General features: G+C 38.3%; 1 protein-coding gene and 1 long non-coding RNA gene across 3 annotated transcripts in view; one reads left to right on the forward strand and one right to left on the reverse strand.

The window, feature by feature from the left end:
• The first annotated feature begins 3,397 nt into the window (after window positions 1-3,397).
• The window catches only part of smurf1 (SMAD specific E3 ubiquitin protein ligase 1), a 54,584-nt gene continuing 30,971 nt past the window's right edge, over window positions 3,398-27,010 (forward strand). For both annotated transcript variants that reach the window (XM_061885173.1, XM_061885174.1), the window contains exon 1: window positions 3,398-3,689. In XM_061885173.1, the coding sequence (XP_061741157.1) occupies window positions 3,635-3,689 (55 nt within the window). In that variant the 5' untranslated portion in view covers window positions 3,398-3,634. The remainder of the gene's footprint in view (window positions 3,690-27,010) is intronic.
• LOC133541652 (uncharacterized) overlaps window positions 17,894-27,010 on the reverse strand; it is a 14,567-nt gene continuing 5,450 nt past the window's right edge. The window contains exon 3 of the long non-coding RNA XR_009803941.1: window positions 17,894-18,625. This is a non-coding gene — a long non-coding RNA (uncharacterized LOC133541652). The remainder of the gene's footprint in view (window positions 18,626-27,010) is intronic.

Genomic DNA, 27,010 nt, shown 5'->3' on the forward strand with positions numbered 1-27,010 from the left:
CAAAATAGGAGTGCAAGACAATAATTATAACTCTTCACACAAGAAAACAGTAAAAAAAAAAACTCCAAATAAGTCATGGCGTGAAGTAACAGGTCATGATAGTACACCTACTTTGAGACCAGAGCTATATTGATGCATGCTTGGTTATGGTTTAAAGTCATATCCAACAATTGCAACAACGACTTTTTACTGTCAACTGAGTTTCGTTTTTTAATGATTTCTGCTGATGATGTGCCTCAGATTTTTTTCAATCTGCCTTGATTGATTGATTGATACTTTTATTAGTAGATTGCACAGTTCAGTACATATTCCGTACAATTGACCACTAAATGGTCAACCTGTTTAAGTCGGGGTCCAAGTTAATCAATTCATGGTTCATTGGCTCAAAAAAGGTTGAAAAACACTGGTATAATCAACCATTTTGTGTGATCAATTTAACAGCAGAGATTATACATAAAAACAATCATACACATACACACAAAAAGAAAAAGAAAGACCGAAAAGGGAATAGGTTGAAGCCAAGGCTTATATTTGCCTATCCTATGTATTCACTGAAAATTTGATTACCTGGAACATCAATGGTCAAAAAAATCAATGGGATGAAAGTAATCGTTGCTATATTTGATAATTTTCCATTATTTCACCTTTTAAAGCTTTCTTAAACCTTAACAAAGAATCTTCCATTGCCTTTACCTTTGTCCGGCCACAAGGTGGAAATACTTCTTCACATCCTGGGTAATTACTCTAAGTCAGAACTGGGCTTCCATGTGCTGAATCCACAGGCCCAACATGTTCTCCAAAACAAATGGTCAACTTGACAGTCACAGATACAATCAGCTGTGTTGTTAGCATTCCCTGTTGTTAGCCTTGCGTTTCCTGCGTTGTCATTCATCATTGTTTATTCAACATTGTTGAGTTTGTAATGCACAACACTGCAATAAAACACCAATCTGGGGCGGTATGGCGTAGTGGGTAGAGCAGCCGTGCCAGTAACCTGAGGGTTGCAGGTTCACTCCCTGCCTCTTGACATCCACATCGCTGCCGTTGTGTCCTTGGGCAGGACACTTCACCCATGCCCCCGGTGCCGCTCACACTGGTGAATGAATGATAGGTGGTGGTCGGAGGGGCCGTAGGCGCAAACTGGCAGCCTCGCTTCCGTCAGTCTACCCCAGGGCAGCTGTGGCTGATATTGATGCTGGAGTAGCACACGACAGAGATCGCCTTTAGAATACAGAATGGTAAAAATGATCGCTGCATAATACACTATACTTTGTGTGTGTGGTCCAATCCAACCGTGTTCGCTTGACATCTCTGTTCCATAGTAAAGCCAGACTGTCCTCTTTCGGGAATGTAAACAATGAAACACCGGCTGGGTTTGTGTTGCTAAAGCCGACCGCAATACACCGCTTCCCACCTACAGCTTTCTTTTTTGATGTCTCCATTGTTCAATGAACAAATTGCAAAAGATTAACCAACACATGTCCAGAATACTGTGGAATTTTGCGATGAAAACAGACGACTTAATAGCTGGGCACAATGCTGGCATAAAATGTCCTCTACAATCCGCGATGTCACGCGCAGGCGTCATCATACCAAAAGGTTTTCAGCAGGATTTTTCTGCGCAAAACTTAAAATTGCACTTTAATAAACTAACCTGCCATATTGGCATGTGTTGCAATGTTAAGATTTCATCATTGACATATAAGCTATCAGACTGCGTGGTCGGTAGTAGTGGGTTTCAGTAGGCCTTTAATTGTCTTGTAATTAATGTATATCAGAGCTATTACATTTTTTTATATTTTTTTTGTATTTAGTGTATTAGATTCTGCAGCTAGTGTTTGGATCCCACTGTACGCAATATCTGAAGAGCATGGAAAAAAGCATTTCACTGTGGTGTAGTCTGCACGTGACAAATAAACTTGAACCTTAAAGGCTTACAGAAATTAAATGTTCTTATTTAAACGGGGATATTAGGTCCATTCTATGTGTTATACTTGATCATTTCGCGATATTGCCATATTTTTGATGGAAGGATTTAGTAGAGAACATCAACAATAAAGTTTGCAACTTTTAGTCGCTAATAAAAAAGCCTTTCCTTTACCGGAAGTCGCAGACGATGACGTCACAAGGGTGAGGGCTCCTCACGTCCTCACATTGTTTTTAATGGGAGTCTCCCGCAGCAAGAGCTATTCCGACCGAGAAAACGACAAATTCCCCATTAATTTGAGCGAGGATGAAAGATTTGTGGATGATGGTATTGATAGCGAAGGACTAGAAAAAAATGAAAATGAAAAATAAAGTTTAAAAAAAAAAGGCGATTGCATTGGGACGGATTCCGATGTTTTTAGACACATTTACTAGGATAATTCTGGGAAATCCATATCTTTCTATTGTGTTTCTAGTGTTTTAGTGAGATTAAATAGTACCTGATAGTTGGAGGGGTGTGTCCACGGGTGTCTTGACGCCAGTCTCTGGGGGAAGCCGACGGCATCTGCATGGACGGTGTAAGCTCAGCTGATCTCCGGTAAGAGGCGACTTTTTACCACAATATTCTCACCGAAACCTGCCGGTTGACAAGTGGTCGGGAACCATGTTCGCTTGACCGCTCTGATCCATAGTAAAGCTTCACCCCCAGGAATTTTAAACAAGAAAACACCGTGTTTGTGTGGCTAAAGGCTAAAGCTTCCCACCTCCATCTTTCTACTGTGACTTCTCCATTATTAATTGAACAAATTGCAAAAGATTCAGCAAAACAGATGTCCAGAATACTGTGTAATTGCGCCATGAAAAGAGACGACTTTTAGCTGCAAATGGTGCTGCGATAATATGTCCCCTGCAACCCGGGACGTCACGCGCACGCGTCATCATTCCGCAACGTTTTCAACAAGAAACTCCGCGGGAAATTTAAAATTGTAATTTAGTAAACTAAACCGGCCGTATTGGCAATGTTAATATTTCATCATTGATATATAAACTATCAGACTGCGTGGTCGGTAGTAGTGGGTTTCAGTAGGCCTTTAAAATTGCTATGGTACCATGAACAAGTTGAAAAACTTATTCGGGTGTTACCATTTAGTGGTCAATTGTACGGAATATGTACTGTACTGTGCAAACTACTAATAAAAGTATCAATCAATCAATCAATCAATGGTATGAAAAGGGGTAGGAATAAATAAGCTCTGCTTCTTCCTACTCCTTTTCGGACGTGCTGTAATGAAACAACTGGAAATGTGTGATGCATTACATTGTATCGTATGCATGTTCCAAATAAACTGAAACTGAACTGAACTGAACTAAACTGAACGGAATCGTCTTACTTTTTTTTCCTGACTGCAGGCTGAGAATTCCACGGGCACGCCCACGTTCGCCAGACGCGAGCACGTACGACTGTACAGTTAAGATTATGACGTCATTACGTGCTTGAGCCTGCCCGAAAATGTTCTCCTGTGTTGTTGGATCTCGAGGAAGCGCAGGACTATGCGATGAAATGATACCGTCGCATCCATGAAGAACCGGAAAACTAACCGCGTGTTTGCATTCTGAGGGCATTCGCCGTACAACGGAGTTGCAGAAAAAAGGTCTCTTTCGGGGGAGCCGAAGAGGAAGTTTGTGGGGTCGTTTTTTTCACGGAGTGATGTCGAATCCTGGGACTCGAAGGAACGGGTCCAGCATCAAAATCCGACTGACAGGTAAAAAAAAAAGAGAACAAAACGGACATAAACTACACACTGCTTGTTTTAATGATGTATAATCGTTCACGTCAAGCAAGCATAACAGGACATCGCCAAGTGCCTTTTGAAGGGCTGCGATTTATCCAAACATCCGGTTTTTGTGCGGTAGACACAGCAACACAAGTGCTAGCTCGTTAGCCGGGGTGCTAGCCAAATTGCCCGAAAGGGCAGTGAAATAAAACACAATTCTCCGTCATGTGGAGCTTACAACCGAAACAATGACCCGTCCTTGGCTGCCGGGGGGTCATTGGAAACATAGACGCTTGAAAAGCATTAACACTATGAATTATTGACGCCAGCCAGTCGGCGTTAGCTCTCTCTAGTTAACGTTGGCCGCTAATGCTGGCTAGCTACGCCCATTAGGGGTCTCACCAACCACCACTAAAACACAATATTTAGTTGACAAAAGGTAAATAATAACATTTTTCATTTCTGAAGAGGCCAAAGTCTTGTCTTTCGGTTGATTTCGACACGTTAGCTATTCCCACTTTGATAACTGATTGGCATCCCCCTGCTAAGTCAACTGTAGCATTTAGTACAGTGGTTCTTAACCTGGGGTTCGATCGAACCCTAGGGGTTCGGTGAGTCGGCCTCAGGGGTTCGGCGGAGGTTAAAACACATCCGACTCATCGTGTAAATACAAACTTCTCCCTATCGGCGTATTACGGATACGGCAACAGCCGACTGATTTGCAGGTGTGTAATTTTTTGTGAGTTCATGCACTGTGTTGGTTTTCTTGTTTGAACAAGGTGATGTTCATGCACGGTTCATTTTGTGCACCAGTAAAAAAAACATGGTAACACTTTAGTATGGGGAACATATTCACCATTAATTAGTTGCTTATTAACATGCAAATTAGCTACATATTGGCTCTTAACTAGTGATTATTAAGCACTTATTGATGCTTTATTCGGCATGGCCTTGTTATAACCCTAACTCTTTAACCCTAACCAAATAATGCTAAGTCTTTATTACTTAGTACAGTGGTTCTCAACCTGGGTTGGATCGAACCCTAGAGGTTCGGTGAGTCGGCCTCAGGGGTTCGGCGGAGGTTAAAACACATCCGACTCATCGTGTAAATACAAACTTCTCCCTATCGGCGTATTACGGATACGGCAACAGCCGACTGATTTGCAGGTGTGTAATTTGTTGTGAGTTCATGCACTGTGTTGGTTTTCTTGTTTGAACAAGGTGCTGTTCATGCACGGTTCATTTTGTGCACCAGTAAAAAAAACATGGTAACACTTTAGTATGGGGAACATATTCACCATTAATTAGTTGCTTATTGACATGCAAATTAGTTACATATTCCCTCTTTACTAGTTATTATTAAGCACTTATTGATGCCTTATTCGGCATGGCCTTTTCATAACCCTAACCCTTTAACCCTAACCCTAACCAAATAACGCTAAGTCTTTATTACTTAGTACAGTGGTTCTCAACCTGGGTTGGATCGAACCCTAGAGGTTCGGTGAGTCGGCCTCAGGGGTTCGGCGGAGGTTAAAACACATCCGACTCATCGTGTAAATACTGTACAAACTTCTCCCTATCGGCGTATTACGGATACGGCAACAGCCGACTGATTTGCAGGTGTGTAATTTTTTGGGAGTTCATGCACTGTGCTGGTTTTCTTGTTTGAACAAGGTGATGTTCATGCATGGTTCATTTTGTGCACCAGTAAAAAAAATATGGTAACACTTTAGTATGGGGAACATATTCACCATTAATTAGTTGCTTATTAACATGCAAATTAGTTACATATTGGCTCTTAACTAGTGATTATTAAGCACTTACTGATGCCTTATTCGGCATGGCCTTTTTATAACCCTAACCCTTTAACCCTAACGAAATAACGCTAAGTCTTTATTACTTAGTACAGTGGTTCTTAACCTGGGTTTGATCGAACCCTAGAGGTTCGGTGAGTCGGCCTCAGGGGTTCGGCGGAGGTTAAAACACATCCGACTCATCGTGTAAATACAAACTTCTCCCTATCGGCGTATTACGGATACGGCAACAGCCGACTGATTTGCAGGTGTGTAATTTTTTGTGAGTTCATGCACTGTGCTGGTTTTCTTGTTTGAACAAGGTGATGTTCATGCACGGTTCAATTTGTGCACCAGTAAAAAAAACATGGTAACACTTTAGTATGGGGAACATATTCACCATTAATTACTTGTTTATTCCATCCATCCATCCATTTTCTACCGTTTATTCCCTTTGGGGTCGCTGGGGGCGCTGGTGCCTATCTCAGCTACAATCGGGTGGAAGGCGGTGTACACCCTGGACAAGCCGCCATCTCATCGCAGGGCCTTTAGTAACATATTGGATCTTAACTAGTCATTATTAAGTACTTATTAATGCTTTATTATGCATGGCCTTATTATAACCCTAACCCTCCAACCCTGACCCTAGCCCTAGCCAAATAACTCAAAATTAAGTCTTTATTACTAAGAATATGTTCCCCTAGTGTCCAAATAACTCTATATTAAGTCTTTATTACTTAGAATATGTTCTCCTATTGTCCAAATAACTCTAAATTAAGTATTTGTTACTTAGAATATGTTCCCCTAGTGTCCAAATAACTCAAAATTAAGTCTTTGTTACTTAGAATATGTTCCTCATAATAAAGTGTTACCAAAAATATATAACTTTGTCTTGAATTTGAAAAAAAAAAAAAACTTTTTATTTTTCACTAAAGAAGGGTTCAGTGAATGCGTATATGAAACTGGTGGGGTTCGGTACCTCCAACAAGGTTAAGAACCACTGATTTAGTACTAACGTTATCCTTATCCGTGTATTTTTTTTTTTTTTTTTTAGTGTTTTGGGTGCTCGATCTGAGCATTTAAAACAGTGGTTCTTAAAGGCCTACTGAAATGAGATTTTCTTATTTAAACAAGGATAGCAGGTCCATTCTGTGTGTCATACTTAATCATTTTGCTATATTGCCATATTTTTGCTGAAAGGATTTAGTAGAGAACATCGACGATAAAGTTGGCAACTTTTGGTCGCCAATAAATAAGCCTTGCCTGTACCGGAAGTAGCAGACAATGTGCGCGTGACGTCACAGGTTGTGGAGATCCTCACATTGTTTACAGTCAAGGCCACCAGCAGCGAGAGCGATTCGGACCGAGAAAGCGACGATTTCCCCATTAATTGGAGCGAGGATGAAAGATTTGTGGATGAGGATAGTGAGAGTGAAGGACTAGAAAAAATAAAAAAGAATAAAATAAAAAAGGCGAGGGCAGTGGGAGCGATTCAGATGTTATTATACACATTTACTAGGATAATTCTGGAAAATCCCTTATCTGCTTATTGTGTTACTAGTGTTTTAGTGAGATTATATGGTACCTGAAAGTCGGAGGGGTGTGGCCACGGGTGTGGTGACCGCCAGTGTCTCCAACAGGAGGAGGTAATAGTCCGCAGCTGCAGGAGGACGCAAGGTCCGCTCATGTCTACGGTAAGAGCCGACTCATTACTACAATTTTCTCACCCAAACCTGTCGGTTGACATGTGGTAGAGAACCATGTTTGCTTGACCGCTCTGTTCCATATTAAAGCTTCACCTTCGGGAATGTAAACAAGGAAACACCGGCTGTGTTTGTGTTACTAAAGACAGCTGCAATACACCGCTTCACACCTACATCTTTCTTCTTTGACGTCTCCATTATTAATTGAACAAATTAAATTAATTAAAAACTCTGTACACTGCTGCTGGAATTTTAATTTTCCTGCGGGAACTCTCCTGAAGGAATCAATAAAGTACTATCTATCTAAATTGTAAAAGATTCAGCAACACAGATGTCCAGAATCCTGTGTAATTATGCGATGAAAAGAGACGACTTTTAGCCGTGAGCGGTGTTGGAAGAACATGTCCGCTACAACCGGTGACGTCACGCGCACGCGTCATCATACGTGTCATCATTCCGCGACGTTTTCAACAGGATACTTCACGGGAAATTTAAAATTGCAATTTAGTAAACTAAACCGGCCGTATTGGCATGTATTGCAATGTTAATATTGCATCATTGATATATAAACTATCAGACTGCGTGGTCGGTAGTGGTGGGTTTCAGTAGGCCTTTAACCTTGTTGGAGGTACCGAACCCCACCAGCTTCATATGTGCATACACCGAACCCTTCTTTAGTGAAAAATTAAATTTTTTCAAACTCAAGACAAAGTTATATGTTTTTTGCAACACTTTAGTATGGGGAACATATTCTAAGTAACAAAGACTTAATCTCGGGTTATTTGGACACTACGGGAACATGTTCTAAATCAGTGGTTCTTAACCTGGGTTCGATCGAACCCTAGGGGTTCGGTCAGTCGGCCTCAGGGGTTCGACGGAGTCTCTGTCCAAACCTGACTAAATAACAAGTTCAATGTTTTATTATTATAACCAAATGACAACAATCATTTCCATGAGATTATTTTCTAATACAAGTGTTTTGGCACACTTACATTGACAAAAAAACCCATTGTTTTTCATGAGCTCAGTACAAGGTGGGGTTGGAAATATTTTTTACTCCTTTCCGATATCGCATTTTGGTCCCACTAAAACAGTCACATGTTGCACAATGAGATGTAAACATGGCAGAGGTGGGACCAAGTCATTGTTTTGCAAGTCACAAGTAAGTAAGTCTCAAGTCTTTGGTCTCGAGTCAAGTCCCAAGTCAAGACAGGCAAGTCCCGAGTCAAGTCCAAAGTCAAGACTGGAAAGTCTCAAGTCAAGTCCCAAGTCCTGCATTTTGAGTTTCGAGTCATTTCAAGTCTTTTTAACCACAGACTAATACATTTACACAGATTGTGTATGCTTTTAAAACGCTATTTATTTACAGTATAATAAAAAAAATCGTGCTGACATTGCACTTCATGATAGCACTATTAACCAGTTATTTAAAACATTTAACTCATTCCTTTACAGAATGAACACATTTGAAAAAACAAGTGCAACTGTACTTATTTGCACAAAGGTGTTAACATTGTATTTCCAAGGCATTTTGCATTGTAACTAGTTCCACAGCAGTTTCTATCCTGTTCTTACCCTATCTCATCGATCTCATCTCATACTGTATGTGTTGATGTGTGCGTACACATGAAAAACATAACAAATACATGAAAATAACTAGGAACGGAGTTGTACTTTTTAGAATTCACGGCCCTATGGAAAATTAACCAGCCGCCACTGATTATGATGCATTCTCATTTTAGGCAAAGTATAAGACAATACTTTCTTAACAGTATAACTGTAACCAGGAATAAGTCTTCATGTAACAATATTCAAATACTAACTTTGTTGGGTAAGACATAATTTGCTTTTATTCTGAATCCAGTGAAACAGATTGGTGGTTTTAGCTGATATAAAGACTTTCAAGTGTTTATATACGTTTATGTTTAAATTGGCAGACACTTTTATCCAAAGCAACATACATGAAAAATACATATAAAACAATCACTGTAAACATGATAATTTAAGGGAAGAATGTAATACAAAATATTAATACAAAGTGTCAAGACAGAATAAACTCTCTGCTGTTGTAGCAACAGAAATACAGTCTATAAGATATAAAGATATCTAATGTATTCATACATTGTTTGCGTAGGATGTATGCATGTATATATAAACTAATCATATTGTTTTTTCAAGTTAGAAATAGCTGACCGTTTTTTTCCCCCTTTTTGGGATTATTATTCCAAGTTTTGATCTTGGACGTCTGGTTACTTATAGCATATGAGAATATTCTATTACTGTTAAGCAAACTTTGAACACGCCAAAAAAATTGTCCTTTATCATAGTTACACGTATGACAAAAAGTGCGTAAATATATCGGTGGTATTCAGTGAGGTAAAATGAATTAAATGCACCGACAGTTCATTGCTCCTGCCAAATGAATTGCACTGAGTGGAGGGGATCACCACTCCAAGATGGCGGCCGCTCGTCTCGTCTCGTCTGCGCCAGTAGGCAGGAGTGGTCGATGCTGCGTCTACTTTTAAGATGTCTATGGTTATAACGTTAGCAGTGAGTTAACAGCCTCACTGATTTAACTAAACAGCAAATAAAAGTTACGTTACTCGGCCAACAAACGTTAGCTTACATTCTTACCCTTCTTTGTGCAACTTCAAATGTCGAACGAAGTTGGAAGTTGTTGCGTCTCTGTCTGTAATCTTCGAACGAACTGCATGCTTTGCATACGGCAATTCGTTTTTTGTTGACCAAGTCGTAGTTTTTATACCCGAACAAAACAATTTTGGGCATAACTTTTCCTCACTTGCGTGTTGTTTGAGAGCTCTTCGTTGGTTTTCATGCAATTTGATTGGCTGAATGCTGTGTGACGAAAATAACAGGGATGTAATTTGATTGGCTGTTGTTCTGACAGGTAGCGCGCACACTGTCACCGCACACACGGACAGATACGGAGCGCTCCTGAATAACTTTTTAATCATTGGGTTTTGGGGAAAGTAGCAAGTCATGTCAAGTCAAAAGGCTCAAGTCCAAGTCAAGTCACAAGTCATGGATGTTAAAGTCTAAGTCGAGTTGCAAGTCTTTTTAAATGTTGTCAAGTCGAGTCTAAAGTCATCAAATTCATGACTCGAGTCTGACTCGAGTCCAAGTAATGTGACTCGAGTCCACACCTCTGAAACATGGGATCATGTGTACATTCCTGTAACTGTCTGTTTGTAAAATATATCTTTATTAGTATTTCTTTAATATAGTAACATCATTAAATTAAGACAAAAACCTTTATGTTTCACTAAAGAAGGGTTTGGTGAATGCGCATATAAAACTGGTGGGGTTCGGTAGCTCCAACAATGTTAAGAACCACTGTTCTAAGTAATAAACATTTAGCGTTATTTGGTTAAGGTTTGGGTTATAGGGTTAGGGTTATAACAAGGCCATGCCAAATAAGGCATCAATAAGTACTTAATAATCACTAGTTAAGAGCCAATATGTAACCATGTGCATGTTCATAAGCAACTAATTAATGGTGAATATGTTCCCCATACTAAAGTGTTACCATGTTGTTTTTTTTACTGGTGCACAAAATGAACCGTGCATGAACATCATCACCTTGGTCAAACAAGAAAACCAACACAGTGCATGAACTCACAACAAATTACACACCTGCCAATCAGTCAGCTGTTGCTGTACCCGTAATACGCCGATAGGGAGAAGTTTGTATTCACACGATGAGTCGGATGTGTTTTAACCTCCGCCGAACCCCTGAGGCCGACTAACCGAACACCTAGGGTTTGATCAAACCCAGGTTAAGAACCACTGATTTAAAGGTTGTTTTGGGGTTCAAGCTCTTGTGTGGGACATAAAGGAGTCTCTCTCTTTATACACAGCTGGAACAATGGGTTCTCACTGTAGCCAGTGTGACCCCACTGGACTCCCAGGGGCTTCTATTCAAATGGAAATGTCTCTCTGTGCCCAGGGCCAGACGCCTTGGTCATCTGATGCTAAACTGAGCAATTACACTGAAGTATTTGCCTACTTGCAGGTTTAATGCACACAGACTGGACAGTTATTTAGGTATGTATAGCAATCTCATAGGATCCAAGTGTCTGTGTCATAGTGTCTTTGCAAAAATAATATTGCAGGTTGTCATTGTGGCTAAGGCTGAAAACTGTATGATATACGTTTTTATATTGGTCTATATCAATAGTTGTTGATATATTTATGAACTCTGGATAATACGGACCAGGAGAAAAAATATTGTTAAAATGTTTTAATTTCAAATGTAACCTTCCTCTGATTATAATCCCCTCAGCTATCAAGGCAGAAAGGAAAGGAAATGTCAACACAACCATGGAAAACACTCAAAATATCAACCGAAGCAAAATTCTAAAACCACAAACACTTAATAATAATTAATTAATTAAGGTACGGATATAAGGAATGTGTATGAATTGCTTTATAGAGTGTAACAAAATAGTGGAAAGTGTAAAAATATAAATATAGAGAATCCTGAGGAGAACAGTTTTTGTAGGTTTACTGCCAGGTCAGGTTTACTCTGGTCATTTAACTTGGTCAGTTATTCCTATTTAAGTATTGAAATTAATTATGTTTTTCAGTAATTTTTATTGAAATATCATTGGTCCAAATTACTATTTTAAAGTAGCAAGTTTGTTATATCTTGTTGTTTATATCAGGGTGTACCCCACCTACCTCCCGCCCAAATGCAGCTGAGATAGGCCCCAGCACCCCCAGCCACCTCGAACAGGACAAGCGGTAGGAAATGGATGGATGGATATTATTTATACAGTCCTGCACTTGAGTTCCAATGGACTACGGTCCATTTAAAAATCATCGAAAAACCTTTAGGTATATATAGCAATCTCGTAGGATTAAATGCTTCAGCTGTGTCAAAGGGCCTTTGCAAAAATAATATTGCAGGCTGTCAATGTGGCTAAGGCTGAAAACTGTATGATATACGTTTTTTATATTGGTCTATATTGATAGTTGTTGATATATTTATGAACTATGGATAACATGGACCGGGAGACAAAATATTAATTGTTAAATTTTTTTATTTTAAATGTAACCTTCCTCTGATTATAATCTCCTCAGCTATGAAGGCAGAAAGGAAAGGAAATGTCAACACAACCATGGAAAACATTCTAAATATCAACCGAAGCAAAATTCTAAAATCACAAACACTTAATAATCCATCCATCCATTTTTCACCGTGTGTCCCGTTCGGGGTGGCGGGGGGTCGCTGGAGCCTATCCCAGCTGCACTCGGGTGGAAGGCAGTGTACACCCTGGACAAGTCGCCACCTTAGCACAGACACTTAATAATAACCTAATTTATTTAAGGTACAGATATACAGAATATGTAAGAATTGCTTTATACTGTGCAACAAAATAGTTGAAAGTGTAAAAATGTAAACATAGAGAAACCTGAGAAGAACATTTTTTTCAGGTCAACTGCCAGGTCAGGTTTACTGTGGTCATTTAATTTGGTCCGTTATTCTTATTCAAGTATTAAAATGAATTATGTTTTTCAGACATTTTTATTGAAATATCATTCGTCCAAATTACTATTTTAAAGTAGCAAGTTTGTTATGTTTTGTTGTTTATATCAGGGTGTACCCCAACTAACGCCCGCCCAAATGCAGTTGAGATAGGCTCCAGCACCCCCCGCCACCCCGAACGGGACACACGGTGAAAAATGGATGGATGGATTATTAAGTGTTTGTGATTTTAGAATTTTGCTTCGGTTGATATTTAGAGTGTTTTCCATGGATGGATATTTATACAGTCCTGCACTTGAGTTCCAAAGGACTACGGTCCATTTAAAAAAAAACTGAAAAACTTTCAGGTATATATAGCAATCTCATAGGATTAAATGCTTCTGCTGTGTCAAAGGGTCTTTGCAAAAATAATATTGCAGTTTGTCAATGTGGCTAAGGCTGAAAACTGTATGATATACATTTTTATATTGGTTTATATCAATAGTTGCTGATATGTTTTATGAACTATGGATAATATGGACAAGGATAAAAATATTAATTGTTAATAATTTTTTTTTTAAATGTAACCTTCCTCTGTTTATAATCCCCTCAGCTATCAAGGCAGAAAGGAAAGGAAATGTCAACACAACCATGGGAAAGCCTCAAAATATCAACCAAAGCAAAATTCTAAAATCACAAACACCTTATAATCCATCCATCCATCCATCCATCCATTTCCTTCGGTTTATTTCATCCGGGGTCGCGGGGGGCGATTGTGCCTATATCAGCTACAATCTGGCGGAAGGCGGTGTACACTCTGGACAAGTCGCCACCTCATCGCACACACTTAATAATAACCTAATTTATTTAAGGTACATATAAAAGGAATATGTAAAAATTGCTTTATACAGCGTAACAAAATAGTGGAAAGTGTAAAAATGTAAACATAGAGAAACCCGAGAAGAACAACTTTTGTATGTTTACTGCCAGGTCAGGTTTACTGTGGTCATTTAATTTGGTCTGTTATTCTTGTTTAAGTATTGAAATCAATTATGCTTTTCAGTCATTTTTATTGAAATTAGGGCTGGGCAATATGGCCTTTTTTTAATATCTCGATATTTTTTAGGCCATATCGCGATACACGATATATATATCTCGATATTCTGCTTTAGCCTTCAATTAACACTTGATAAATATTATCACAGCAGTATGATTATTCTATGTGGCTACATTAAAACATTCTTCTTCATACTGCATTAATATATGCTAATTTTAAACGTTCATGCAAGAAGAAAACCACAACTAAGTCAATTGACCAAAACTGTATTTATTAAACAGTTATTAGCAGGTGACTTTTCAAATGATGCTACATATTAGCAGTCATGCTACTTTTGGTAGCAACACTTGTGCCCCACACTTGACAAATTAAAGTTGTCTATTCGACATCTTCCTGCTTGAAGCCAAACCACCGCCAGACCATGGACCCCCTGCTGTTTTTCTTGGGAATTAATTATTCCTTCAATCGCGCCTTTTTTCTCTCGTATTACCACTCGCACGGCTTCTCTAGCATCACAGCTAATGTTACCCAGTCTGCTACCTCTCTGCTCCGCGAGGGCGTATACGTATGTGACGTATGACGAGACAGTATGTGATGTGTGTAAGTTTGGGCGCTTGCTGTCTGTGAGAAGGAAACACAAGAAGGAGTGGGAAGAGCCTGTAGTGTAATGCCCGAAGCTAAAAGCAACTTCATGAGAACGTATACTCGAATATCACGATATAGTCATTTTCTATACCGCACAGAGAGAAACCCGTGATATATCGCCCAGCCCTAATTGAAATATCATTGGTCCAAATTACTATTTTAAAGTTGCAAGTTTGTTATATTTTGTTGTTTATATCAGGGTGTACCCCACCTACTGCCCGCCCGAATGCAGCTGAGATGGGCTCCAGCACCCCCCGCCCCCCGGAACGGGACAAGCGGTAGGAAATGGATGGATAGATATTATCTATACAGTCCTGCACTTGAGTTCCAAAGGACTACGGTCCATTTAAAAAAAAAATCAAAAAACCTTTAGGTATATATAGCAATCTCATAGGATCGAATACTTCAGCTGTGTCAAAGTGCCTTTGCAAAAATAATAATGCATGTTGTCAATGTGGCTAAGGCTCGGCGATATGGCTGAAAACTGTATGATATACGTTTTTTATATTGGTCAAATAGTTGTTGTTATATTTATGACCTATGGAAAATATGGACCAGGAGACAAAATATTAAATATTAACATTTTTATTTCAAATGTAACCTTCCTCTGATTATAAACCCCTCAGGTATCAAGGCAGAAAGGAAAGAAAATGTCAACACAACCTTGGAAAACCCTCATATCAACAGAAGCTAAATTCTAAAATCACAAACACTCAATTAGAGCTGGGCGATATGGCTTTTTTTAAATATCACAATATTTTAAGGCCATGTCGCGATACACGGTATATATCTCGATATATTGCCTTAGCCGTATGATGATTCTATGTATCTACATTAAAACATTCTTCTTCATACTGCATTATTATATGCTCATTTTAAACTTTCACGAAGAGAAGGAAATCACAACAAAAAAAATCTAACAATTTTTCATACGGTGTTGATCAGGAAATGTTTGCCTCGGCATTTTGTTAGTGTGCGCGTGCTGCACTGAATGGTGATGTTGTAATGCGGAGTATGCACTCTTCATTCTCTAGCAGGTGACTTTTCAAATGATACTACATATTAGCAATAATGCTACATTTTATAGCAACGCTTTTGTCCCACACTTGACAAATTACGGTTGTCTGTTCGACATATTCCCACTTGAAGCTAAACTACCGCCAGACGATGGACCCCCTGCTGTTTTTGTGGGAATTAATTCTTCCTCCAATTTTTACCAGATTCGCACCTTCTTTCTCTCGTATTACCACTCGCACGGCTGCGCTGGCATCACAGCTAACGTTGCCCATCCTGCTACCTCTGTGCTCCGCGACGGCGTATACGTATGACGTGACAGTATGTGACGTATGTAAGAAGGTGCGCTTGTCTGTCTGTGAGAAGGAGAGACAAGAAAGAGCGAGGAGAGCCTGTAGTGTAATGCCCGCAGCTAAAAGCAACTGCGTGAGAACGTATACTCGATTATCACGATATAGTCATTTTCTATATCGCACAGAGACAAACACGCAATATATCCAATATATCGATAGGTATACGCCCTCGAGGAGCAGAGAGGTAGCAGCATGGGAAATGTTAGCTGTGTGTGCTAGAGGTAATACGAGAGAAAGAAGGTGCGAATCTGGTAATAAATGAAGGAAGAATTAATTCCCAAGAAAAACAGCAGGGGGTCCATCGTCTGGCGGTGGTTTGGCTTCAAGTGGGAATATGTTGAACAGACAACTGTAATATGTTAAGTGTGGGGCAAAAGCATTGCTTAAAAAGTAGCATTACTGCTAATATGTAGCATCATTTGAAAAGTCACCCTCCAGAGAATGAAGAGTGCCTGAAACTACGCATGTCAACATCTCCGTTCGGTGCAACACCATCAAAATGCCAAGGCAAACATTTCCACATCAACACCGTATGAAAAAAATAATCAACAACATAAGGAGATAATAACGTCTGCGGTAACCTCCCACATAGTGATTTGATTTCCTATTATGCAGCTCATTTTTATTTGACAGTTATTGAAATATCTCATGTGACATCCTGCACAAAAGTGCACTTTTTGTACAGAACGCCACTATTGTAGTGGCGTTCTGTACAAAAAGTGCACTTTAATATAGTGTTGTTTTGATATGTCATCTTAGTGACATCATGCACAAAAGTGCACCAATAGCTTGTTTTCAATTGTCTGACAATCTTGCACTTTCTGTCTTGAAATGACATGAATGTTTGTGCCACTGCTTGATAACTGTTTAATAAATACAGTTTTGGTCAATTGACTTAGTTGTGATTTCCCTCTCTGCATGGAGGTTTAAAATGAGCATATATTAATGCAGTATGAACAAGAAAGTTTTAATGTAGACACAGAATCATCATACTGCTGTGATTATACGTATCAAGTGTTAATTCAAGGCTGAGGCAAAATATCGAGATATATATCGTGTATCGCGATATGGCCTAAAAATACTGAGATATTAAAAAAGGCCATATCGCCCAGCCCTACTACGGTCCATTTAAAAAAAATCGAAAAACCAGCCATACTGTTGAGGTGACTTTCCCTGTTTTATCGAAAATGTATTCCCTCTCTGCAGCACTCATTTTTAGTTTATTTTCTCATTCCATGCAAAGAATCAACAGCGAGACAGCAAGATTGCACATCCAAACTTGATAGTTAATACTGTTACGTGATTGGCTGTTTTGTGTGTCCCTCCCAGTGATCACTTCCTGTTTTGCTCGGTTACCAGACTATATATACATATAAAAAACAGTATAATGATAAACCGCGGTAAAATTTCAGACGGTTAGTAATAACATTTACATTTTTAATCGCAGAAAAAATTTAATTTATTAATGTATTTTTGGCAACACCGCTTACTTCCTGGAAACACTGTCACAGCTACGCCAGTGCATCCGCACGCGAGTTGTTTGGCTTGAAACATGGCAGAAAGCAACTACAGACTTTGCTCTGTAAAATTCCTCTCAGACTAAACGGAGCAGAGCGCTTCGTATAACTTCTTTTCCCATCGCTTAATTTCCGTGGCGTCTCGGCATGCGTTCAAAAGCGCACTGCTGCTATTAGATGACTACAGGTGTGGACAATATTGAAGACAGACGTATTTATTCCACGGTAAAAGTATACTGTGGAGGAGATGTTGCTTTTATTTACAGTGTCCTGCTGTGACTGAGAGTCAAAGACGTGAGGAAACATGCAGCAAGTGTTGTGTCGGGAACGTTGCCACAACATGGTGATTAATCTTTAGTTTTTTTTACTGGAATATTCACTTTATGTTACTTTATTTAACTGCTAATTGTATCAGAGTTCCAATAACACAAATACTTGATATAATGTTTTGTCATTTCTTTGAATGGAACGCAGTCTGTGAAGATTGTCAATTACAATTGTGATCAAAATTATTCAACCCCCACACAATTTTGGTGTTTTAGCAAGTTGGACATTTATTCCGTATTTTGTTTATAGTCATATCAAATAAAGATGCATTAAATAGACAAATGCAACTTGAATTACAACATTATATTTTGTAACATACCAAACAGTGTCATTTTTCTTAATATGTCATTGACAAAATTATTCAACCCCTTGAAGATCATAACTCTTAAGAACAGAATTTGAATAAGGTCTTTTCAATCAGGTGTTGAAAACACCTGTAGATGTGATTAGAACCATAACGAGCAACAATTAAACTGATTGAAAAAGACTGTGACGCTCAGCTTCACAATGTTGTATTTGAATGACGCAATACTGTGTATATGGTAGCACCCAAAGGAGGAGCCTTTTATGGACATCATTGATATACATTTATAAGAGATAATATTGATATACAATATTAAAGATGCATAAACAATAGATTTATAATGGCATCGTAGCCCTTGAATCGTAATCGAATTGTGGGGCGCCCAAAGATTTCCACATCAAACTGCAGAAGAAACAAAACTCTGTTGTTCAAAATTGTTGTTGTTCTTGTTTCCAGTTGTTGCAAGTGTGGTTTTCTCGCGTTCTTCTTGCCACGTGACAGTGCGGCGACGTCATCGTTCCCAAAAAAGTAGCGGTTTGTTTGTCAACGACAAGGTAGCGTTGTCAGAGTTTCCCACTCTGGAACTCATTTCTCTATAGATATCATGGCAAGTCACCCAGAACCCTGTTGCCATGTGGATGAAAAGCCAAAATAAAAAGGTTCCTCTGTGTCCAGGGTGTCACTCGCCTCTCACTCTGTCAGCTGGGATAGGCTCCAGCTTACCTGTGACCATAAAAGGAAAAACAGCAAAGAAAACTGATGTATTGCATGTTTATTTTAAACTTGTACTTCTTAATTGCTACACATCACTGCAAACCAACAACCACAATAAACATATTGTTTAATATGGTATTCAAAACATAAACTATCTTTGTAAACACCTGCCTTTTGAGAAGTGCTTGTTTTGAATCTACAGAAGACTCCGGTCCAATCCAAGCAATTGCATCATGTGTCTGGCAAAGTCACGTAATCTGTTTTTTCCCCCCTTTTAGTCTTGTGGGTTACTTTTTACCATAGTGTGTTATTATTGGTGGAGTATCTACTAACCCCATTAAATCTGAATACACAACATTTCAAACCCTAAATTGGATCTGGGTTGATGACATTTTAATGAACTAAGGAGTTTTAACAGTAATGAAGAGGAGAAAATGACAGTCATTTCTATCTGAAAGACTACTGAGGAGAAAATGCACAGATTCTGCTGGTTACATTAAATTCAATACAACAATTTGGCTAAATGATGCATGTAATTTGCAATGGTATTTTGCACTGTGATCAGCCAAATGAGCCTTAATGATAGAAAACAGAGAAAGCATGTGTGTTTATGTGCGTGTGTGTGTGTGTGTGTGCGTGTGTGTTTGCGTGCGTGCGTGCATGTAAAACCCAGCCATTCATTAGCTATGTTTGAACGCAAACAAAAGGTTATTGCCCCTGACTTTGCTCCACCCCTACAGGTATGAGAGGAATTCTAATTGGTTGAGGAATGTCGATGAGCCAATAGGAGTATAATGCTGTCTGGCCAGCCAATGTGTTTTTGTTGAGTCTGTCAGGCAGAGGGGATGTTTGGCCTACATTAGCAAGGCTCATGTGCTTGTGGCAGAGACCCACACAAAGACCTGGTCAGCCTAATGGACATATTTAAGTAGAAGAGTGTTGGTTCTCGTCTTGTGGCTACAGTTAGTTAATAAAAGAGCAATGCCACATACCTTCTAAAGTGTGGTCAAGCAATGAAGGGGTGGAAATAGAGCAGGATTTATTTCTTAAACAAGGGAGGTTGGAGGAGTGCCCTCATACTGCAGGGTTGACATTATCAGTTCATTAATAATTCCTACTCCTCAGCCAGTTGATGTTCAAAGGGCATTAATGTCATGTTTCGGGCTGACTGTATGGCGTCGTCGTCCTTGTGGCCGTCCTCACGTTGGCACATACCAAGCCTTATCTGTTTTTGTAATGTGTTTTTCAGGACGTGTAATTAATGGCAGTGAGATAAGTGACTTTGATTGGCTGGTCTGCCTCTTCAAATTATCCGTTCATCTACAAAAGCTGTTCAATTCCTGTTAGTACAGGCTGACTGCAGATGTAAAAACAAATATTGTAATGCAATACAAGCCCTTTGATGGTTGAGATTTAGTAAATGTAGCACGTAAAATATCAATACATTTTGTCATAGACATGTTGCATGCAAAAATATGTAAATATATATCACTGCTGTCTAAGGCTGCAGCTTTTGATTATTTTAGCAATCGAGGAATCTACTGATTAGTATCAGATAAAATGCACTTTATAGCCTCAATGCATTTTTTAGGGAAAATAGTTGAAATTAACCAAAATGTTTCTGCCTCCCATAACCTATTTATTTGCTATTTATAATGACACTTACTAGATTCTCTTATTTAACTATTTATACATGAGTTGCAGACTGGCTCGAACATGCCCATGCATCCTCCAATGTTGCCATTTCTAATAAAAAGCGCATAGTCTAACTTGTATCTGTCAGTAGACTCTATAAGGAAGCGCTAAAAACTACAACATGGCTGGCGGAGAGAAGACGCAGGCGAATTAGGACATGTAAGCAAGACGGTCAGAAAGTGGCTTGAATGTAAGCCTTGTTTTTTTTTTTTCTGAATATTTGATTGAATTGATTGAAACTTTCATTAGTAGATTTCACAGTACAGCACATATTCCTTAAAATTGACCACTAAATGGTAAAACCCAAAAGAGTTTTTCAAGTTGTTTAAGTCGGGGTCCATGTTAATCAATTCATGGTGATGATGTACCATATTGTAGTGCTGGACAATTAATCAGATTTTGATGTCAAATATGGCTTTCACTATTATTAAAATATAATTAATATAATAATCAGAAAAAACTATAAATTCCGAAATTTGTGACGGTGAAACGAATGAGGAGCGAATAAGTGAGAAAAAGGTAATGTTTACTAGAAGTTTAGGACGTCACCATGGTTGTTACTTTTTATTTGTCACAACGATAGTATGCCTAATCAATAATCTCTAAACTCAACAAAAAAAGTAACACGTAACCTTGGACAGAGTCACATAATTGGCCAATAAATTGGAATCTGCAGTTAAAGCAGAATATGTGAGTGAATGTTTTCACTGTGAGGAGAAGGAACATTTGTTTGGGAAAATAATGTGTCCAGAGCTGCTCATTCATCCCAGAAACACTCAACTGCCCCATCCGAAGCTAAATGTTGAGACAGTCACTTGAAACAGCGACTAAACTACCAAGCCAAAGCTAGCAAGAACAATTCATACACCCATAACACATGTCATCTGCTTGTGTTGTGTCATTTATATAACATCCATGTACAAACAGGACAGCGGTTGCAACTTGAGAGGTGTTTACTCTGTACTAGTCAAGCTGAGAACAGCAGCATAGCACACTTTCCCCCTTCACAATAAAAGCGCTTAGCGCCACATTCGGTCTGACTGCGCTAACAAAATAAAGGTTTCACAAAAGTTCCTTACATAAGCGTAAGGTAATTAAGCATTAACTGATACATTTACTAAATTTTTATGTTTTGAACTAAATAATTGGTCAAAATTTTCCAAAGATGTATTGCACCAATACATGTGAGGTTTTTTCTGCTTTTAATTAACATTAACAGCTTATTAAATTTTATTTGACACAAAAAGCACTCATTCTATGTGGTAAAATAAGTTTAAATGGTAAGAATTGGAATTAAAAGCAATTAAAATGGAAAAACTGAATTTTGTTTTTTATATTGCTATTACATTTTTTGTTATTGCTATAATGATTATTTTACTTGTTGTAGTTCATTCGTTACTAATTTATATCCGGTTTTTAAAAACTATTTAAAGTAACTAATAAATACAATCTATTTTTAATTATCTATTGAATAAATAAATAAGTAATTAATGGTGATTACAATATCAATTAAAATAATTGTGATTGTTATTTTTCCATAATCGTCCGGCCCTACCATATTGTAACTGTATTCATCTTCAACATAAATCAAAACTATGAACCCTCACACCACCTCTTTCATGTGCGCTCTATTGCAGCGGCCGGGTGGAAACTAGGTCCGCATTTTTAAAGTTCCAGGCACTTCATGCAGTCCGGATTTTGAACTTTTATTTTCAATCATTGCCAGGACTGTTCTTGAAACACATACATCCGCGGGGGAAGTAGCCTAAGCAGAGAAACCCACACTTCTCTTTTCCCAGCCATTTTTAGTTCCTTGAGATGGATACCTATGCATGGTTAAATTGGCTGTTAAACTATAAACAATGCTCATGTAAATGTAATATATTGATACAAAAGTGTATGACATTGCAAGCTTTTGAGAAATTATAATTTATCGTGCTATGAATGAATGAATGAAAGAATGGTGAACTCATCAACTTCATCATATGGAGCCAATAAACTTGCTGATCCAATTGTTTAGACACAGACACGTCATTCATTGTCCATATACAACACACTGTGATTGTTGTGTAAAGATAAATACATTTTTCTAGTCTTAAAGCTGATCAATAACAGTGGTTTCTTGACATGAAATACTATAAAACAGCTTTTATCATTTCCAAGGCACAAGTCGAAATGTAAATTCTCAAAGGCAACCCCTCAGTGTTCAGACAAGTTTGCCTTCCTTATAAGATTAAAAAAGTCCCTCAGATGCTTGGGTGTGGTGGTAAAGCTTAAAATCACAATATACATTTTCCTTTTTTTAATATTCAAACAAATCCTGTTTTGCATGGGGTTTGTAAACATTTGCACTGAGCCCCACTCTGAAAAATCAAAATATGTGGCGGCTATTTTGATATTTTCCATTTTCAAAACCAATAAAATATATAGATTTTTTTCAGAAGACAAAACCGCTTGCATGTCAGCTTTGTGGTATTAGTGTCAACAATTCAAATTTTGTCGGTACTTTACACCTTGTTGGCATGTTTTTTTTTTAGTAATAGTATTTTTAGAATGGCCGTTAGAAAATAAGTTGCGAGCCCCAAATGGGCCCCCGGCCCCAGTTTTGACACCCCTGCTGTATCGCAACACAGGGGGCCACCATAGTGTATTACACAGTGCTTCTCAATTATTTTCTGATACGCCGTCCCCAGAGGTCACATGCGGCCCTTCCCACGGGGTGGCCGCCCCACTATTTGAGAAGGTCTGTATTGCAGTAACAATAGTCTTACTGAGAGCTTAGACAGTAGTCTTGGGTCTTTTCCACTGATAAAATGGAGGGAAGCAGCGAGATATAAACTTGAGATATTATTTCTCATATTGTGGTTATTGTGACAAAAGTTATTAGTTATCAATCACAATTTGTATTTTTGAATGTGCTCAAGAAGTACTTATAAACAGACAGAAATATATTGCCAAGTTTTATTTATTAATAGACACAGAATAGTTTCCTTGGCAGAAGATACAGGAAATATTCTTCTGGTTATTAATTAGCTACTTTTTTGGCTATATAAGGTGGTTTAACATCCGGATGAGATAGTTAACAGAGAATAAGGAGCCATATTTTTATTATTTAAAGTGTTGAAATAAGTTTATCTTGTTCTGTTTTTGTTTGTGAAGGTTTGAGACAGCGTTTCAGGTCTGGTATATGTGACATCCCTTGCGTTCACTTTCTGTTGTAGAGAGGTCCATGTAGGGATTTTCGCCTCTCTCTGCACTTCTCTGTACTAAGGGAGTGCAGCCTGTAGGTTCATTGTGCAATATTTATTAATAGCTCCGATAGTAATGTGTTCATACAAGTTAAATTGATGTTTGTAATGGGGAACGACTTTAATGTGTTTTGTATTAATGTTAGCATTTAGGCTAACTAGCGATTAGGGCGCTAGTGTGCTTCTTCAGGAACAAACCAGTACCCAATTGTCCATCAGTTTATCAAAGTGCGGTTATTACGTTTTTACGGTAATTTTCATTTGAAACAGTATTAATACTAATGGTCGGGGGTTTTACTGCGGTTTATCATAAATATAGGTAATCGTTACACCCCAAATAGAAACAAATTTCAAAAATCCGAAACGTGTTTTCAACTTTTTTTTCCCCGGTCGTTACATCCCAAATAGAAACACATTTTCAAAATCCGAAACGTGTTTTCAAAGTTTTTTTCCCCAGTGGATTTGACACATTTGGTTGACAAACTTGACAATGGCTGCCTAAAAGGTTGTTTGTTATAAAAGACTGAAGCCTTGGATTAGATTGCCAGTGTGCTTGAATTTAAAAGGGAACTATTTTTTTAAAATGTTGCCTATCATTCACAAACCTTATGTAAGACAATAACACATATGTCTTTCTTTTTTATGCATTCTAATTTGCAATGTACGGCAAGAACAAGGTGGAATACTATGAAGCTAATTGGAGTCCATTGCATCCATAAAACTCTCTAAAAACATCCAAAACCGCCAACAACACTCCCATTTATATGTTGTGACCTGCATGTGAACCAAGTATTAGCGATATCAATATCAATCAATATCAATATTTATTTCTTCAGTCAGTGGTCAACAAAATAAAAAAACAATTTTACATAAATAAACAGTTGTACATTCATAAATTGATATTGTTATTATAAGCGCTAACACAGAGGAACTACTTTCAGCAGCGCCGTGATCATACAGAGTGAGCTAGCTTATGCAGCTATTGACATACAGTACCTAGCTGCTGAGCTGCTGCATTGTCTCAACGGTAGTAAAAGTTTCTGCTAAATTATAAATAATCCCTCTCACCTGTATAGTAGAAGTTTGTGGCCTTTGACATTCAACTTCGCCTCGGAGATCGCAAGAAAGGCATAAACAAAACGTTTGTTTGAACCCACCTTTCTTTGTCTTTTTTTTTTTTTTTACCCGCCTAAGGATTATGATTAATTGTTTATTTATACTGGAAGATATTAACATTCCATCAGTCTGCATCCCAGTGAGATCAGACATTGTCCAGTAAGTGATTGTTTTATTGTATTTGTGGTTTGTATGTCTTGTTTAGCACTTAGCAATAGTGCTACTTGCTGGATCTGCTTATCAATCAGTGTCTAAAACTCATAGCTCATCGTCCGTTTATTCAAGCTCAGGTTCAGCATCAATATTTGTCCCAAAGTAGCCTCAATAAGTTAGTAGTAGTAGTTATTGTTTTTCAAAGAAATAGCAAACATTGTCTGTGAATTACATGCACCACCATATGCTTATAATGACCAAAATACGTAAATATTACATGTGATTATGACTGTGCCTGTTACTATGTTACATATACAATATACATACAGCAGGGTTTCCCACACATTCATTTATTTGTTGCGGCCCGCCACGAAAGAATTACAGCCGCCACAAAAAAAAAATTAAACTCTTTTTTTTTTTTTTTTTTTCCCTTCGGCTTTTGACTCGCTTGACCGCTCATAAAAGCAATGGGACTCTGACTGTGAATGGAGCTTGTAGTTACATATTATATAAATATATAAATATTTTATAAATATGTATATAAATATGTACATAAAGTGTTGTAATTATATTCCAACACCGCGTTCTTCTTGGTCATCGCAGCCGTCGCCGCAGAACCCCCCCCAACCCAACGCCCGACCACACCACCACAAATAGATGCCTGACCTGTGGGAAATACTGTACATCATGTATTAAAAACTTTGATGGAGTTTTTTTGTTGTTTTTATAGCGCTTTATAGGCGGAATTGATTGAATCCCATTTGCTCCATTATTAGTTGACTTTTGCTAGTGTTTATTAATGAGTTGATAGCGGATGAAGCTGGCAAGCCACCCGTTCAGTTAGTCAAGTAAACGAAAGGTTTAGTGTTATCCTAGTAAGAGTAATGCATTTACTGAAGTGTCGTCAAAGCTGTTAATAACCATCTCCTTTAGCTAGTAAACTAGTTTGTCAATACAACCAGTTGACACAATTGACATGATATTCGTAGGGTTGTGATATTTCTAATACAATTCAGATTTTAGTATCAGATTGATAAACCTACTGGTGGGGTCTATCATGAGATTAATCCTTGAAAAAATGGTTTTCTGCAGCATATTTTCTGCAGTTTTCAATTTACTCTACTTTATTGTATTGCTTGTGCCATGGGAACTGAACCTTAATTTATTTTGCCTATGATTTTTTTATGAATTTAGTTAAGTAGTGGTAATACAAAAGGTTGTTTTGTCTAGGCAAGAATGAGGTTTGTAGGCTAACCGCACGAAACATTGCTGGCCCAATGTTGATTTGCATGCTCAGGTCACACGTGCTGCTCGGGTTTTGATGCCAACTATTTGGATTGAGCACCGATTTGCTATATGGGCCAGCACGCCGGCTGTGTCATGGCAGCTGGCGACACAGGAAGCTCACGAGACAAGAGTTTAAAAGTCGAGATGAGCAGTAAAGATTATGAAAACATGCATGGTACTCAAAAGCGACATTATTTTGTAGTAATTTTTCTAATTAGCTTGAGAGAACGAGGAAAGGGGAGACAACGTTTCGCAGGCGACATAAGCATCCCTAATCCTCTCATGGCCGTGACTGAGCCTGCAGCATGTGCACAAACACACACATGTAGTTTAAAAGAGGACAAGCAGATTGTGCTTATTTGGCACCTAATCAAAACATTTTTCTGTATTTGACTGCCTGCGTGCGTGACATCCCATTGATTAGTACGTGTGGCTATTGTGGAGTTTATCAAGTAGGTTAAATGTTTTCTCATGTGCCTCACAGCTCTTCCTCTTACTTTGTTTTTACTTTATTCACACAGGAAGTGAATACATTACATTATACTTTTTCTTTGAATAGTGGTACTATGATTTTCCTTCCGAAAGGCTCGATGTAGAACAAATCGCAGGAAAACCGACTACATTTATCCAACAAGAAATGCGTAAATCCAATCAATCCATTCCAGAAACGCTTAAAATATTAACACAAAACAGTTTTTATGAAGAAAAAAATAAAGAGTTTCACATGCCTAAATACATGTGTAATACATAAGATGTTCAGATGAGGGTTTTCTGCTGCCGATTCTAATACGATCATCCAGGAGTCAGATCGGCCTATACAAATACCGATCACATGTATTAACTGCAAATTTTTCCATTTATTTATGGTGAATTCTATTTGCAGTATAACAGTATG

This window comes from Nerophis ophidion, linkage group LG23, assembly GCF_033978795.1.
Source record: "Nerophis ophidion isolate RoL-2023_Sa linkage group LG23, RoL_Noph_v1.0, whole genome shotgun sequence".
NCBI classification, from domain to species: domain Eukaryota; kingdom Metazoa; phylum Chordata; class Actinopteri; order Syngnathiformes; family Syngnathidae; genus Nerophis; species Nerophis ophidion.